At 38.9% G+C, this 16,922-nt stretch overlaps 1 protein-coding gene across 2 annotated transcripts in view; it reads right to left on the bottom strand.

The window, feature by feature from the left end:
• Nucleotides 1-13,151, bottom strand: part of LOC127218258 (protein diaphanous homolog 2-like) — an 83,590-nt gene extending 70,439 nt beyond the window's left edge. The window contains exon 1 of one of the 2 annotated variants that reach the window (XM_051179277.1): nucleotides 12,541-13,151. In XM_051179277.1, coding sequence (XP_051035234.1) covers nucleotides 12,541-12,672 — 132 coding nt within the window. In that variant the 5' untranslated portion in view covers nucleotides 12,673-13,151. The remainder of the gene's footprint in view (nucleotides 1-12,540) is intronic. The other variant, XM_051179275.1, reaches the window with a different exon arrangement.
• Between the last annotated feature and the right edge of the window lie 3,771 nt (nucleotides 13,152-16,922).

The raw sequence follows: 16,922 nt of genomic DNA on the forward strand, positions 1-16,922 counted from the left end.
CAAGAGTTATGAGATTGAGTATCACTGAATTATCTCTCAATAGCTTGAGTAATTTATTTGGTTAATGAACCACAGAAATGCCTCAATGCCTAGAATCATCTAAAATTAAGGTAATACTCTTTAGAGGGAAATATATGGATAAAAGAGTGTTGCTATTGCCTTCACTGGATACAATAACTCAGATCCTAGAAACAAAACTATAAAGTTAGATGGAATATTCAACTGTTAATATTCAACCTAAACAGCATTCTTTCATATTTCCCACTTTTAATATAACTATAATCTACATGTAGTGCATTTGTGTTAAGGCAGATTACATTTCTCAATAATCTTTAATCCTTAATATACAGAAGCTGAACAAAGCCCATGCAGGTCATCTATTTCGACCACCTTGTTGTACAGAACAAACTGATAGCTAAAAATTTTTGGGGGGGTTTTGTTGTTGTTTATTTGGTTGGTTGGTTTTAATGATGTGGCCATAAATACACTTTAAAGTTAGTTCATTTCTAAGAAATCTCCTGAAATAGCCAGGAAGAAGCTCCTTTAAACAATAAGTTGGCATACACATCCTACTTAGCTCATTTCCACTCTGCCAAAGGAAGTACTTTCAGATCTACTTTCAGATCCTATGAGACATAATTCAAGGTCTTGAAAACTTGTACTGTCTTCAAAAAATAACTAATAAACATTACAGGGCATATGATCTTCAGTACTAGGAACATTCAAGTAAATTATTTTAAAGGAAGGAGGAAGTTAAAAGCCAGGATCTGCAATGTAATACAATAATATAACTTGATCCACAATTAGCTATAGCAGAACTGGAAGGACAAGTGACAAAAACTGGAGTTACAGCCCTGTACAAATCCCTACTTTCAGTTACAATTAAAGCCTCATTTCATTGGATATAGAGACACAGCTACTTAAAATTTAGGATGTAGTCTCAGGACAACTCAGCTTATATAAAAATGGAGGCTCCAGATCTCACAAGAGAATCTGAAAACAGTTTGAAAGAACAACTATAGGCTGTAGTGGGAAAGTGTAAGAATTTAGAGATCACAGAACATAGATACACTCTGTTTTAGAAAAAAAAAATACGTAGATAATCTGAGTCACTCAACATGAATGAAATTCAGACCCCCCCCACCATGTCATAGTAAACTAATTCTTACATTTAGAGACCATTAGCTATCCAACCAAAGAGGGGAAAATGTAAGCTACTGCAGTCCCAAAGACCAACAATCTATGAGGGCAACCTAAGGAAGGTTATTTTCACTCTCAAATGTTTTATATACACACAGACGCTTCTGAAAAGGTACAAGACTGTAGAGCATATTATAAGAAGCTCTGTCTCTGCCAATCACATCTTAGAATTCTGTATGTTCTCGAGTTGTATAATGGGTGATACATGCAAGTTACAATACAAACTTCAAAAAAGTACAATCTTATCCATATGATCTGTGACTATATAAAGCTCTTTGAAAAAATAATGTCAAGTAAATCAATGTGAGGTGTACAGAAATAGCAGGGCCTTAGTTGAACCTCAAGGACAAAGTCATCCATATGTGAGGATTTCAGAATTCAAAACCAAAAACAGTCAGGTGCAATATATTACATAGGTATACACATAATATGCCTATTCGAAATGAATAATAAATGAAATATACCTATTCTAGAAGACTGGAGAGGTGGCTCAGCTGTTAAGGTAACTTACTAGTCTTTCAGGGGAGCCACATCTGGCAGCTCACACATACCTATAAATCCATCTCCAGGGAAGCAGTATACTCATGAGCACATACGAATACACAAATATACATAATTACATATAAAGCAAAACAAAGAGAGAATCTCAGCTATGTAAGGAGCTCCAACAATTATCACTCATTTACATTTTAAGAGGGCAGTCATTCACTTGACTGGGTCAGTAACTACTCAGTCAAGAAGATAAAGAGGAGGCATGGAGTACGAGAATGAAGTTATTTAAAAGTTCCCAAAGTTAGAGAAATTATACACCCACTGCCTTTCAGCCCTGTACCAGCACCAAACTGGTATCTAAAGAGTACTGGTTCTACAATTTCTTACACCAGTCTGTGGAGAACTAGACCATTTGCCCATGTGTAGCCACTTCACTCCTCTGCAACACTGTAGCCTCATTAACATAATCTGGTTTAAAAACTGACAATTCTGACTCTTTGGCAAAGGTTCATTGGTAGGGTCAATTACATACACATCTAGTGTATGTGAGTATGGCTAAATAACAAAGAAAGCCATCTGAGACGACAAATTAGCATTTATTTCAAAGAAAGCCATCTGAGACGACAAATTAGCATTTATTTGGTAATAACAATACAGTTAGTAAACTGGGGGAGGGGGGTTGGCACACACCTTTAATTCCAGCACTCCAGAGGCAGAGGCAGATAGATCTCTATGAGTTTGAGGCCAGCCTGGTTTACAGAGTGAGTTCCATCACATCCAGGGGTACACAGAGGAAACCCTGTCTCAAAAAACAAACAAACAAAACTAGAGGTAGTAATCTAAACATGAACATGTTATTGTGTATGCACGTATCAAAACACTGTATGAATCTTTTATATGCATACAATTAAATAATATTTTCTCATTTGGCTATCTACAAAATTTCTTTGGCAGGAAAATTCTTCCACTGTCCACATAAAGGCAGTGAAATCAGATGTCTAAATTTGATCTATTGTTTATGGTATAGAGTAGCTATTCCAGTCTACCGACACTTGTAAAGATAACTCTAATAGATACTTTTACGGAATTACAGACAAATGTGAAACTACCTTATTTATGTAGATTAACTGTGAAGATTTTAACATTATTTAGAGCTATATTTATGTAAGTAGTTTGATGCTATATATATTAATTACACATACACTAGATTAAAAATCTAATTAATTTTGAGGTAATTGAGGATACTTGATTATGGGTTGAACACTGGATAATATCAAGGATTGTATGAATATTTTAAAGATGTGACAGTGGCATAGTGATTTTCTTAAGAACTCAGTAATTTTTAGAGATGCACACTAAAGTCTGTAGTAGGAAAACAAAATGACATCTGGAGTGTGAATTAAAATCCTCTACCAAGGAAAAGACAAAGGAAAAATAAGTAAATTTAGAGAACTAACTACTCTGTCTGAGTAATTAATGGTAGATCACCACATTACATACTCTTTCTAGTATTTTTACTAAGTTTTAAACTATTTTCAACCTAATTTTAATTTCTCTTGTTAACAACAAATTAGGTGTACAATGAAAATTCCTCAAAATATTGACTGAACATTTACCAAAACATGTGGCTGTCTATAAACAATCATCACAACAAATATCTTGTTTAAAAAAACATTGTGGGCTGATGCAGTAGCTCAGGTGATAAAGTGTTTGGCTCCCATTCATGAAGCCATAGGCTTAATTCCTATTGTCTCATAAACTGAGTATTAATGGCACATGTCAGTAGTTGCGGCATTCAGGAGGCAGAGGCAGGATGTTGCAAAGTCCGCAATTACCCTCAACTACACAGAAAGTGTGATGTCAGCTTGAGCTATATGATATTCTCAAAAATAAAGGACTGTAATCAAACATTCCCATCCCTTAGGCAAGCATCACAATTACTAGTGACTGAGTCACTGGCCATTTGTGAGTAATTTCTTCCTAATGCTGTGTTTGTCTTGCACCTAGCTTCTATGAATCAATCAGAAGCTTCTCACTTATGAGAGGTACCACTGTATAGAGACCAAAGATAGAAATGGGAGGCCAATTTAGCCATGTTGTTGGCAGCATTGGAGTACCCTTTATCCAGAGCAATTCAACAAACATCTTCACTAAATGAAAGACAGTGCAAATGGTGATGAGTTTTTTAAAAAATGTGGTTTTTGCATTATTTCTCAGAAAAAGGCAGCAATACCTTCTTCCCTAGGCCACCACCTTCAAAGCAAGTATTCAGATTCAGTTAAGGTTCTTCTTAAAACTATGGTCAAAGTATATCATTTAATAATAAACCAGATTCAGCCTGATGGTATAGTAAGTTTTAACTTGGACAGAATATGCTTCTTCCTAGTCCTGAGGGTCACAATAAACAACCATATGAAAATATGTATAACATTTATATGCACCAATTGTGAGCTGTCTTCCACAATAGGTATCACCGTTAAGAGGCCAAGTTAAGCAGAAAGATTACAACTATGTTATTATGTCACTTTGCCTTTTCTGGCTTCAGAAAAAAATAATATACTTCCCAAATCTGGCAGAAGGAACAAGAGAAATCTGGGTATTCAATAATAATCATTTCAGTGATAAGGCTACCAGGTAATATATTAACCAGATGTGCTGATTCATATAAATCAGCATATATTATTATATACTATTTTCATAGAATGCTGGTATTTACAGTGTTCTTGAGATCAGGTTAGAAATGAGTACCATTTCACTTAAATGACATGTTGCTACTGGCAAAGTTCTTAGTACAGTGAAATCTAAGGAGGCTTATAATTATAAATTGCTTAAAAAGGAACAAAAGAAGTGAGAGATTAAATAACTTTCTACTTTTAAGAGTTCCTGAAGCATAATGACTCAGTGCTATAGATAACTTCTACAATAGAGGTGATAGCTTTTAAACTTATCTCTAAGTCAGTCCCCACAACACCTGAATGACTCCGTTTCCTTATTTGTACAAGATCACTAAGCTCCCTGACAAGACGGAATGTCATACATTCCTACTGAATTTTTTAACAAAAATTTTAAATGCCTGAAATTGATCAGTTCAAAGAAAACAGTAGACATGTTCTTTAAAATATTAGAGTGTGGGATAGAGAGATCTCTCAGTGGTTGGAAGCATGTATTGCCCTTGCAAGGACCTCAGTTTCTTTTGCAGCACCTACATGGTGGTTTCAAAACCGTAGGAAACTCCAGTTCCAGAGGGCTTGATACCCTCTTCTGACCTGTACACACACCAGGCACATATGTAGTGCACACACATACATGTAATCAAAAACACTCATACATATAAAATAAATGGATCTAAAATTTAATAAATGAGTGAACAAAAGTTACAGCTACATCTACAATCGCTCAAAAGAAAGGATGATTAGTAAAAGGACAAGATGTATGTATACCTTGGAGCTATGGTCCAGTTCCATAACCATATTTGATTCAGGTGATATAAGGAGCTAACAGTATGGCTATAACATTATAGAATCTCCTAAATGTGTTCTTAATATTTAGTGTATTTTATCCAAGCCGTGTTGTCTGGCAAACCAGACACACAAGGTGGCATGCTTCTGTAGTTCAAGCTACTAAGGAGACTCTGACAAGAGGCTCGCCTCAGGTCAGGAGTTAATAGATAGCCTGGGCAACAGAACTGCAAGACCATGTCTCAAAAATCAACCCATCATTTTAGGCAGGAAACCATATCTCTGATTGGCAAACATTAATCAAAGAGCCAAAATTTCTGGTATTAGTGTTCATCAGAGATCGCAAGTAAATAAAAGACAAAAAGGACACTGGAACCTGGAATTTTTGACTCTACAGCCCATATCACTTTTAGATTGATCTGAAGCCTCCTAGTAATAACAGCAAACTGTCATTTGGTACTTTTTAATGTCAGTACCATTGCTCTACATGGGAGTTCTGGCTCTGATATCAGAAAACTCTAAACAAACAAGGAGAGGAGGCAGTTTCTCATGACCCTAGAAGTTGTTTGAACTTCTAACTCAGAGAAAAGACAGAGGAATCAGACATGTAGGCTCAAACCATAACCCATGTATTTGGGATATGGAGGAAGACAGAATTCAGTATTGGCCAGTCTCAGGAGCTACATAGTGAATTCAAGATCAAACAAAGCAGAGAGAGAGAGAGAGAGAGAGAGAGAGAGAGAGAGAGAGAGAGAGAGAGAGAGAGAGAGAGAGAGGAGGGGGAGGGAGGGAGGGAGGGAGGGAGGGAGGGAGGGAGGGAGAGAGAGAGAGGAGAAAAAGAATCACAAGAATGGACAGGATAATATACAAATGTACATACTAACAAAAATACAACACATAAAAAGTCAACAATTTGGGGCTTGGGATATTGCTTAATTTAGAGAGTGCTTGCCTAGCACATATGAAGCCCTGGGTTGAGTCCTCAGCACCACATAAACCAGATATAGCATGCAAGCATGTCAGAAGTTGAAGTAAAGGCAGATGAGTAAGAAGTTCAAGATCATCCTAAACTATATAAGGAGTTTAAGGCCAGCCTGAAATAAATACATCTCAAAAACAAAAAACAAAACAAAAAAAAAAAAACTACCACTTTTATTTTTTGTTTGGTTTGATGTTGTTATTAAGTCTCTTTTCAACAATGTAACTCCCAATATATCTGACCTACAGAGACAAAAATCTCTAGCTAAGACCTGAACAAGGAGGAGCAAATGGGACCCCAGACTGATAGTTGGTAATCCAGCACTGGACTGACTCAGGCCCCCTTACATCCCTTAACATGGGTTTCAGTTAGAAGGCCTGGGCAGTCTAAGGGACCTCTGGCAGTGGAACCAGGATGTATCTCTGGTGCACAGAAGGATTTGGGGAGCACGTTCCCCATGGAGGGATACCCTCTTATCCTAGAGGCAGGAGGGAGGAGGGCCTAGTCACTACTCCAAATGACTTAACAAATTTTGATGACCCCTCCTGGAAGGCATCATCCTATATGTAGAATGGGGGGGGGATGGGATGGGAGGGTAGTAGGGTAACATGGGAGGCTGGGAGAGAGGGAGGAAAAGAGGGAGAGAGGGACACAGAGAGAACTGGGATCAATTTGTAAAATAAGAAAAATAAAAGTAAAATTTTAAAAATCCCTAGCTAATAATTATTGGCTGATTTACGAGAATAAGCGTAAAAGAGGAGCCATGCAAGAGAAGCACTTGAAAATCTCTGTAAAGCAAGATCAGCACATAACACTGAAACTCATGACAGCCAAAAGTTCAGAAGAAGAAAGAGCCTTCTTATTCATTAAGATGAAATAACCAATGAAAGCTTAAAGGAAGAGAGCACTGAGGTAGGGGCTGGGCTATGAAAGCACTGCAATTCATTACAGACAAACAAGAGAAATGCTTCCAGTTCGGTGAGACTACCCTGGCTAGTCGGGAGGGAGAGAAAATGGGAAGTATAGGACTAAAGAAATTCGGATGCAGGACATACATGAGCAACAACTTGACTCTAAATGGCAAACTCCACCATACCACTCTGCTCCTCCTCACTGGCCTTCTCCCTCCATTCCAGCAAACTTTTCCATGAAATTCTCCACAAGTCAAAATGTCTCTATAAAAAACATACATAACCAGGGAAGCTTCCCTTTTTAATCTCCCCAACAACTTACTCTGACCTTCAGGAAAAACAGTTGAAACTCCAACACAAGACCCAAAGTTCTACAGCTCATCCCTTTGTGGCCAGATCCACTAATAAATATAACTTCTTTTTGTTTCTGCTGGGGATTTTTTGGTTGTTTCGGCCACTCATATCTTGTTAAACATTCTTAATTAGCATATTTCTACATCTACCTAACATTTTATCTAGAATGCCTTTCTCTCCAATTCTTAAATCAAACCCTGTTCGAACCTTGGTGCACACGTCTACTACTAAAACCGTTCTCTTTTTTTAATTTCCTAGTTATTCTCTGTGGCTTTCTCATCGTGTTATCATGATCCCATTCATCTCCCCATGTCTTCATATCTGCCCTCTGTCCTTGAAAGCCCCCACCCCAAAAATAAAATTTACAAGAAAAAAAAAGAAAGAAAAATCTCATTGTGGAAACTGCAGTGTGGCCTGGTGAGTCACTCAGTAAACCCTTTACTCCATATATCTTTACTTGCAAGTGTTCATTGCAATGAGTCATTGGTCTGGTTTCAGGCCTCTGGCTTCTGCTGCACTATCTGTACTGGACCATCACGGGGACTGCTCTTGGATATCCTGTTGTTGCCCTATGTCATAGAGAACTTAGATCCTGTAGGTTTGGATCTACAGGCCCAGCCCCTTCACATGCTCCAGCAGATCATGGAGTAGATGCTGGGAAGGGCCAACTCATAGCCATAGTTCTGTAGCTGGGTAGTCGCAGGGTTGGCTAGCCAGCCAGCTCTCCCCCATCCTCACCACCAGACTGAGCTCTGCAGCATTGTCCCAGATGCAGCACTTGGGAAAGAAGGCCCTATACCTTAATACATAAATACACAAAGAGATAGCTTTAAAATCCAATTTGGCTGGGCAGTGGTGGCACACATTTTAATCCCAGCACCTGGGAGGCAGAGCCAGGCATATTTCTGAGTTAGACACCAGCCTGGTCAACAGGGCAAGTTCCAGTGCAACCAGGGATACATACAAAGAAACCCTGTCTAAAAAAAAAAAAAAAATCCTTAAAAAAAAACCAAAATCCAATTTAACTGAAATGCCCCTCTGTGACATTTTTATAGCACTTCTATATAATTAACTCCCCTATCTGCTTCACTGGACTAGGAGTATTATTTTAAGACAAGGCCTCACTCTATAGCCCAAGCTGGCCTCAAATGTAAGATGTTCCTACTTCAAGAATGCTGGAAATACAGGTATGCACCATTATCACTGACTATGAATACTGCTTTTCACCAAATGTGGAAGTTTGGTGTACATAATTCTGTACATAAAACCATTAAGCTCAAAACATTATTTAAAATTAAAACATAATTCTTCAATTATAAAAAAAATAAGCAAATACTCAGTTACATAGTAACCAGAATATTAGTGTGCTACTATAATGAACTTTTAGTTAACAGCTAAACACTCTAATTTCGGTTTCAATCTACCTCTCACACCTATCAGAAAAAGTTATTAACTTAATTTCACTGTAAAGGAAAAAGTAAAGGAAAAACATCAGAAATTATACAAGCAGAAAATTAAAATATAAAATTTCCAACTAGTGTGAGGCTTTTCTATATCCACCATCTTGTGATGGAAGATACACTTTTGAAATGTCCTCTTAATTCTCACTCTCTCGTGTGTGTGTGTGTGTGTGTGTGTGTGTGTGTGTGTGTGTGTGTGTGTGTGTATGTGTATTTGCTGGTATATGCCCACATTTGTAGAAGCCAGAGATCAATCTTACAGCCATTCATCAGAAGGAATTTCCTTTTTTTTTTTTTTTTTTTTTTTTTTGAGAGTCTCTTTCAAAGTAATATGGTACCCCTTTGGTTAGATTAAGCTAGATGTCCTGTGAGCCCCAAGGATAGGCCTACCTTGTCCTACCCTCAGCACTGGGATAACTAATGTGTGCCACCAAACCAGGCTTTATACCATATTATTGGGCATCAAACTCAGTCCTCATGTTTGCATGCAAGCACTATACCAACTGAACTGTTTAACTCCAACATTGCATCCTCTGAATGATTAAAACATTGCTTTAAATGTGTGAGATACAAGATAAGAGTTTCTCACTTACACTTCTCTAGGATACTCTCCTATTCAGTTAAACAAAAAACAAGTCATGGTTGACATCAAATTACTAATCAAATGAACAATCATGCCAGTTAATAGCATGTTACAATCTGGGCCTAATCCGAAAGTTATATAGAACCCAAAACTCTAATACCAATATATTATTTAAAATGCCTTGTGTTACTGAATGAACTGCCTTCACTAATAGACAGATAAACATATGACTGTTTGGATGGAGAAGGGGGCTCATTAAGAGGATACATGTCTGAAAAAAAAATGAAGTGAATTCTGTTAAAATTTGACTCACACAACCTTGAACAGAAGTCATTACAGTTCTGAATGACCAATGTGAAAAACTTCTCACTGATAGCCATCGATAAGCTGAGGATCTAAAAGTCACTTTGCCTGGAAAAGAATACACCCTATATTCTCATTTTTCTAAATATATGCTCAACTAAATGAGATACCTTGTATCTAAATGCATATAGTTTTTTTTTTAAAATTAGGCTACAGTGATCCAGTAAATTTTGTAATGTGGCAGAAACTTCCACCACAGCTGAACAGCATATAGATATTGTGATCTAAACTTTGTATTTCATCAGCCATCCTTGTATGGCTCTCCCTTGTCCCCAGTGCTTTCTTTTCTTTCTTCAAGGTGTTCAAGTCCCCTGCTGTCACCTCCTTTGCTGCCTTTTGAACTGAAACACTTCTTTTTTTTTTTTTCCTCCAAATCATGGATGCTTGTAAGAAACTTAAAAGCCATGAAACAAAAAAAAAAAATTAACATCCCAAAATTTTTTCATATATTTTGAAGAGTTTTGAACCCTTAACAGCACAACAACCCAGACAAATAATTTCTATTGCCATACAGCTGTCTTGTTTTCATACAGGACTCCTTTACACACACTCATATTCGGAAATTATTATAATGATACATAATATATAGAATGATGTTTTAAAATCCTGTTAAAAATCTCAGGTGAACTCTTTCCTAAAAGTTTACCAAATCATACTGTTCAGTCAAATTGTTTGTCTTAAAATGTGCCATACTGCATTCCTACTTTCATTAGTGTGACATGTTGGCTTATAGAAATTATGCAAAGTTCAAAAATATACTGGAGGGGTAAAAAGAAAATTCAAGTCAATATTATGTTCAGGGTTCCAATACTTGATCTACTGCATCAAGCTATGTTCACTATGGAACAGTGAAATTAGCTAGGAACTGAAAGTGATGCTATCTCATAGTCATCTAGTTACCTTGTCAAATCAGGTAAAACATAAAAGATGAAACTGGACAAACAACCAAAGAGTGGAAAGAATATTACCATGGTGTTCTTATTAATAGAGATAAATGTTTTTCTTTTAGTATCCTTACTAGATGTATAAAACTACTATGGAAAATATCCCTTAACTTTTCTTTTGAATTAAACTTTTTATTGCTGATCACAGCAGTCTGGACTGACTGGGGCAAATGGAGCAGGAAAGAAGTAAGATGACTTTTTTTTTTTTTTTTTTTTTAACCACAAACTGGTTAACTTCAAAGTCAGTTCATTAAAAACTTCAACTACTTGATTGGGCATGATGGCTCACATACTCAGGAGGCCAAAGTAGGAGGATGTCTGTGAGTTCAAGTTCAGCCTAGTCTACTTAGCAAGTTCCAGGATAGCCAGAACTATATAGAAAGAACTTGGATCAAAAAGAAACAAAAAAGAAAAAAAAGGAAAAAAAACTTGAAATACATTCAACTCTATCAATACACTCAGAACTGTTTTCTCGAATTCAATAGGATGCAGGCACTAACTATGATAGTGTAGACAAGTCAAAAACAGGTGTGACTCAGTTTCTTTATTTGTAAAGAAAGGCTAGGGTAATAGAGCACTTTAAGCAAGTAATATCTAGAACTCTCTGGGTTTGTATGGAATTGATGACATTTTGAATTTGTAATATTAACCTAGCCCAAGTCCTTTCCCACATAATGGAAGCCTTCGTATGTCCTAATGTTTGAACACAGTTTCCCTGTATGGACAGTCTGTAATAGGAAAGCAAATAGGAGCCAAAAGAGAAGTGCAAGTCCAGACCAAATGGCCGAATGCCACAGGAAATGGTTTGAGTTGCATGTCACAGTCTCACCCTCTCTTCTATTATAATCAAGTTGTTGCTCACAGCTGAAATATAGATATGCAACATGTGGACTAAGAATCTTCTGCTAAAAGGGCTCATGAAAGACTGTAAAGTTTATTTGCTGAATCTGTGCTGGTAACCCCTTTCTCCACATTCCACTGAAAGTAGAAAGTTTACAGAAAGAGGAACCCTTTTAACTGATGAGCTGAAGAAACCCCAGTATTTCCCAACCTAACACCAGGCCCCATAGATGTCTTGCCTTTTAGCAGGAAATTAACTACTACTACTTGTCCACACTGTCAGGACTATCAGACACATAGGGGTACATGACTGCTTTTGAGCATTCTCAACCAAGTAGAAACATTGTGGCAGGCTATTGGGGGTGAAGGGCCTCCCATAGCCTCCAACTCCCACGCTCCCCTCGAGCCACATGCTTCCAAAGAAATGTTTCTTGAGCGAGCACATGGTGGGGGGAATGCACGCAGGCGCCTCTTCCTTGGATTTCTGGCAAAGTCGAAGGACTGGGAAACCTATGTCATGCTTGTCTTGATTTACGTAGCTGTAAGTGGGCTCCAATGGGTTTGAAAAGGAGCTGAGGGAGGTTCCCCTGCCCAGGACCCCAAGTGTTAAGAGACCAAACAACAACTGACAAGAGGTGGGAGCTGAAATGGAATCCCGAAAACAAGATTCGCGCCCACAAGTTAGACAAACAGCCATACCCAGTACTCTAGGACGCCACGCGGGGTGTCCCCAAGTCGGGGTGGGGCCTTTCTCCTCCACAAGCTGACACGAGAGAGGGCCGGGTTAAGTGGAGAAGGGGTACTCTTCCGCCCCCATGCTGTCTCCGTTCCCCGAGTTGCTCGGTGAGAGCGCGGTTGCAGCTGGGAGGGGGGCCCGGGTCCCCTGCATGTTCCACGGCCGGACGATTCGGGGCTCTCGGGTCCCCGAGGCTGGCTGGGGTTGCGGGAATACTTACCAATTTTGGTTTGTTTTTCGTTTCCTCTTCGTTGGCCGCCCGGTTCCCTGCGCTCCGCTTGTTGCTCCGGCCCACGCCGGGTTCGTCGCCGCCGCCTCCAGCTCCCGACGCCGCCGCCCCAAGCTGCTCCATCTTTCTCTGGCCCTGTCACCTGCCGCCCTGGAACCCCAAGTCTCCTCAAGGGCAAAAGCCCCTCGGAGCGTTCCGGATGTCCCGCGTCCACGGACAGAGAGGGTTGCCCGCCAAGCACCGCTCCCAGGCCCCCGGGTCTCCCCAATCCCAGGCAACCCCGACGCAACCACGCCGGTGCCACCACTGGGCGCTGGGGCAAGCCCTGCCCCTAAGCAGCTGCAATCACCACGGCCGCCTCCGCCCTCGGGGCGGTGTTTAGGGTGGAGGAAAAGTAGGTGCCTATCTCTTTAAGAAGGCCTCAACACACGTGATTCATCAAAGTGCCCGCTGACGGTCGCCCAGGCGGGCAAAAGCCTCTTCCTACTCTTGGTGCTGAGCTGCCCGGGCTACTGAGCATGCCCGGAGCGGTGACTGGAGCCTAACAGAGGACATTCTGCTGTGGTTAAGCACTGATTTCACTTCCTGATAGCCTAACACCAAAAGGAAGGGAACTAGTCTAGACTGATAAAGGAGAGCCCATTTTAGAGACAGGGAAACTGAGTGGGGAGATTCTCTTGTGCATTTTACTGATGAGGCCAACTGAGTCTCAGCTTTCACTAGTGTTGGTCAATATACCTTCCCTTAGTCAGAGGGCCCTCAGGGAGTGTGCTCTTGCTACACTCTGTGGGAAGGTTTAATTAGCAAGGCAACTAGTAGGAAAACCACTGGGAGTTCTGATTAATTGCCTAGACAGATTGTATGGGTCAAAGTGGAAAGAGTGGGTGCTTCTTTTACCATGATTGCATTGTGGCCAAAGAAATACAGTCATTTCTTTCTTCCCAGGTTATTAGTGGTTAAAGCCACTAGTGCCTCACCAAGTAATCCTTAGGGTGATATTAGGCTCTTTAACCGGAGCACCTCTTTACAGTTTTCTATTGAGCTGAGTCCTATCTTTGATTTCCCAAGCTAGTTTAGGTTTAGGGTTATTGTGAAGAGTAAGTTTTATCATGTATTTCAAAGCTTTGTTTAAAAGATAAGTCCCTAGACAACTTCTAGTGATTTTATGTAGCACTAGCAAGCAGCATACATAGTACTCAGCCCATGCACTGTCCCTACTTTTTCATCCTCGGGAACTAGATTTCCCCATTCTTTTCCAAAGGAAATTTTCCAAAAGAGTTTGAAGGAACCACAAGCCATCACAGAATTAGGGCCAAGTACTGGGGAAGACTCGTGTAATAAAGATTAAACACCAAGTCCATAAACATGTCAATAACCCTGTTAATGACCAAGATAACTTTGGGATGTGGGGCCTTTTGGTCTTCTACAATTCAATTTGAAAATAGTTATGCTGAAATGAATTTGTAGCAGAATGAATATAGTGATCATTCATTAGGATGAATTTGGCCATCATATGGGTGTGGTGATGCAAGTAACTTGAAGAATAGAGCGAAACGATTTTAGGTATCTCAAAAAAGCTCAAATCCCAGCTTCGTCTTTATCGCTGTTTCTTTTTAATCATGGGGATAGGATGTCTGTGTTCCTGAAGTAGCCAGCTCCCCAAGGACAGCAGCAAGAAAGTGTATGCTCTCGGATACAATGGACAGAAGCTCCAAGATACATTTGCTTTCTTGAAGCTCATGCACAGCTTCGAATATTATGTATGTTTTTTAATTCACTCCTTATACACATACACAGGTGAATTTATCTAAATGTCACCCCACATGAAATACTGAGTAAGAAACTAAAGTTGCTATAGAAACATAATGAATGATATGACCAACATTTTTACATACTTCCTGTAGAAGAAATGTGGGTAAGGATCAAAGCAAAAGGACACCAAGTTTAAGCATTGCTCAATAATCTTTTCAGCAAATATTGCTATGCCAGATGGTATAAAAAGTGATTTGTGTTGGAAGGCTAAAGCGGACCTAATTTTTACCCTTTAGGCTACTGGAAGAAACAGGCTAACTGAATTCCATCATGGGACAAAAATAGGTGACAGGAAACCTATGGAGTATATATGAAAGAGGCACAAGAGCACCTTCCTGAAGAAGATAAGGTCTGAGCTAACTGTTAAAAGTCTGCTTAAAGTCATTAAGTACCAGCAACCTCATACTACAAATGAAGCTTACTGTCATGGAGCTCTCAGACTACTGGGAAAGGTATTTAACAAAAATGTATTGACCAATTGCTGTACAAACAAGCACAGAAAGCACTCCACGAAGGCAAAGGAACCAATGGTAGCATGTTAAGAGACCCCGTAATTTCGTAATTTCAGCAAACAAACAAAAACCTAAAGTGGAGGATTGTTGCAAGAGGAGACACAGCAGGGCATAAGGGCACACTTAGCAAACAGAAACCAGTAGACCTCTGTGAGTGTGAGGCCAGCCTGGTCTAAATAGCAAGTTTCAGGGCAGCCAAAGATACCTAGTAAGAACCCATCCCAGAAAACCAAATAAATAAATAGGAAACATTGCTATCTGAACAATTATGAAATCTCCTACTTGTATAGATCACTGTTGTTTTAAAAAGTGGAGGGAGGGAAAGGCATTGTTACATGAGTTATTTCTCTATGATGTGTATATATGAACTTACTTGAAACTGAATTGATATGTTTTGAATGCAATGTTGGCTTTCACTGTCCTCAGGAAGGACTAAGCTCCATTTGCTAACCAATTAGACACCTACAAAAGATCTATAATCTCTACAAAAACTGGAAAAGTATGTCCCTAATGCAACTTACATTTGGCTTTATTGTGGTTATCTCAGACCCTGTCATTTGGTTTTGGTTTTCAGCATTTTGCCCTATTTAATGTGAAAATTAAATTATAAAGGAAATACACACACAGCAATCTTTTTTCCTTTTTGAGGGAATCAGGGTCATTGGTCTCTCTTGGAAACTAACACACAAAAAAGAAAACAGTAGCCTCGGGCAAAGATGCTTTGTCCCTTAACTGTGAACCTAGCCCTTCAGCAAACTGCTGTCTTAGGGCTGATCTCATTTCACCTACATTCCTTTAATTTTTTTCCTTCTTGTGACGCACAAACAGGCTTGTGGGGGAAAGACCTTGTCTTTTCCTGGAGCCAAAGAAAGGAGGAGAGAATGTCCATCAACTAGAGTATCAAAAGTATACTTTAGATCTATTGGTTAGCCTGTCTCTAGTTTCTCATGAGTATAGCATCAAGTCCCAAGTCAGATATTAGAATAAAGAAAAGTATCTTTCTTCAGACTGACCTTAAAGCCATCCATTACCCTCATCTAAACAGCCTGCCATTCGTAGAAAAACTAAAAGGAACTCAAACTAGAAAAAAGAATGAGAAAATAACTCCAAGGTCACAGCAAAATATTTATAAGTCAACAGATGACCAAAAGTAAACAAGTATTTGCTAAGCATATATTATGTACCTAACATCAAACTAAATGCAATGCAGATTTAAACAAAGGAGAGGTGTAATACCTCCTGCTATAATGTCATATATGTCTTCCTAGAGAAGCTCTAGATATTCTTTGTTGTTGTTTTGTCTTGTTTTCTTAGAAAACTAAATGCTATAGATAACAGGGCTTCTAGAAAATGGTTTTAAAAAGAGCACTTAAATCTGAAACAACTTTGAAGTCAGAGCATTAACAAAAAAGATAACTATACTAATAAAAATACTCTGGTGATTAAGTTGTCACTGGCAATTGAATGGAGCAAAAGCCATCTATGTAATGTCTCCTGACTGTTGTTTGTCGCCAGTGGCATTGAATTTGAAGAGATTCCATTTTGAGAATTTTTAATTGAAGAGTAGTCACCTTTTTTTTTAAACACATGGGGAAAGGTTTTCCTTTCCTTTCCAGTCCTTCACTGAATGCTCATAGCTTTGCCACACCATTTCATATGGTTGAAAACTTAAAACTTGAAGCCATGAAACCAGTGGATAGTTATGCATAAGACAGCATTTTATACTGGATTTTTCACTTTAAAGTTTTTGTATGACTAAGTCTGCTTGAATACATGGAAGTTGGCTCCTTAACTTGGAAAATTATAGTGCTAAAAAAATTCATCAATGAAACAATTGGGCTTTCAGATTATTTTGAAATAATCTCCAGCTTAATAATTGCTAGAGTGCTATTTGTGGTACACAGACATTTGTAATGGAGCCAACTACTAAATATAAAAATCCCCACCATCACTCAATCTAAAATCTACTTGAAGAAACAAACAAGAGAAGAAAGGGTTAAAAGCAGTGTGGTAGCCCCCGTTTGTAATCAAAACACTTCTGGTGGGAGT

This window comes from Phodopus roborovskii, unplaced genomic scaffold, assembly GCF_943737965.1.
Source record: "Phodopus roborovskii unplaced genomic scaffold, PHOROB, whole genome shotgun sequence".
Lineage (NCBI taxonomy): Eukaryota > Metazoa > Chordata > Mammalia > Rodentia > Cricetidae > Phodopus > Phodopus roborovskii.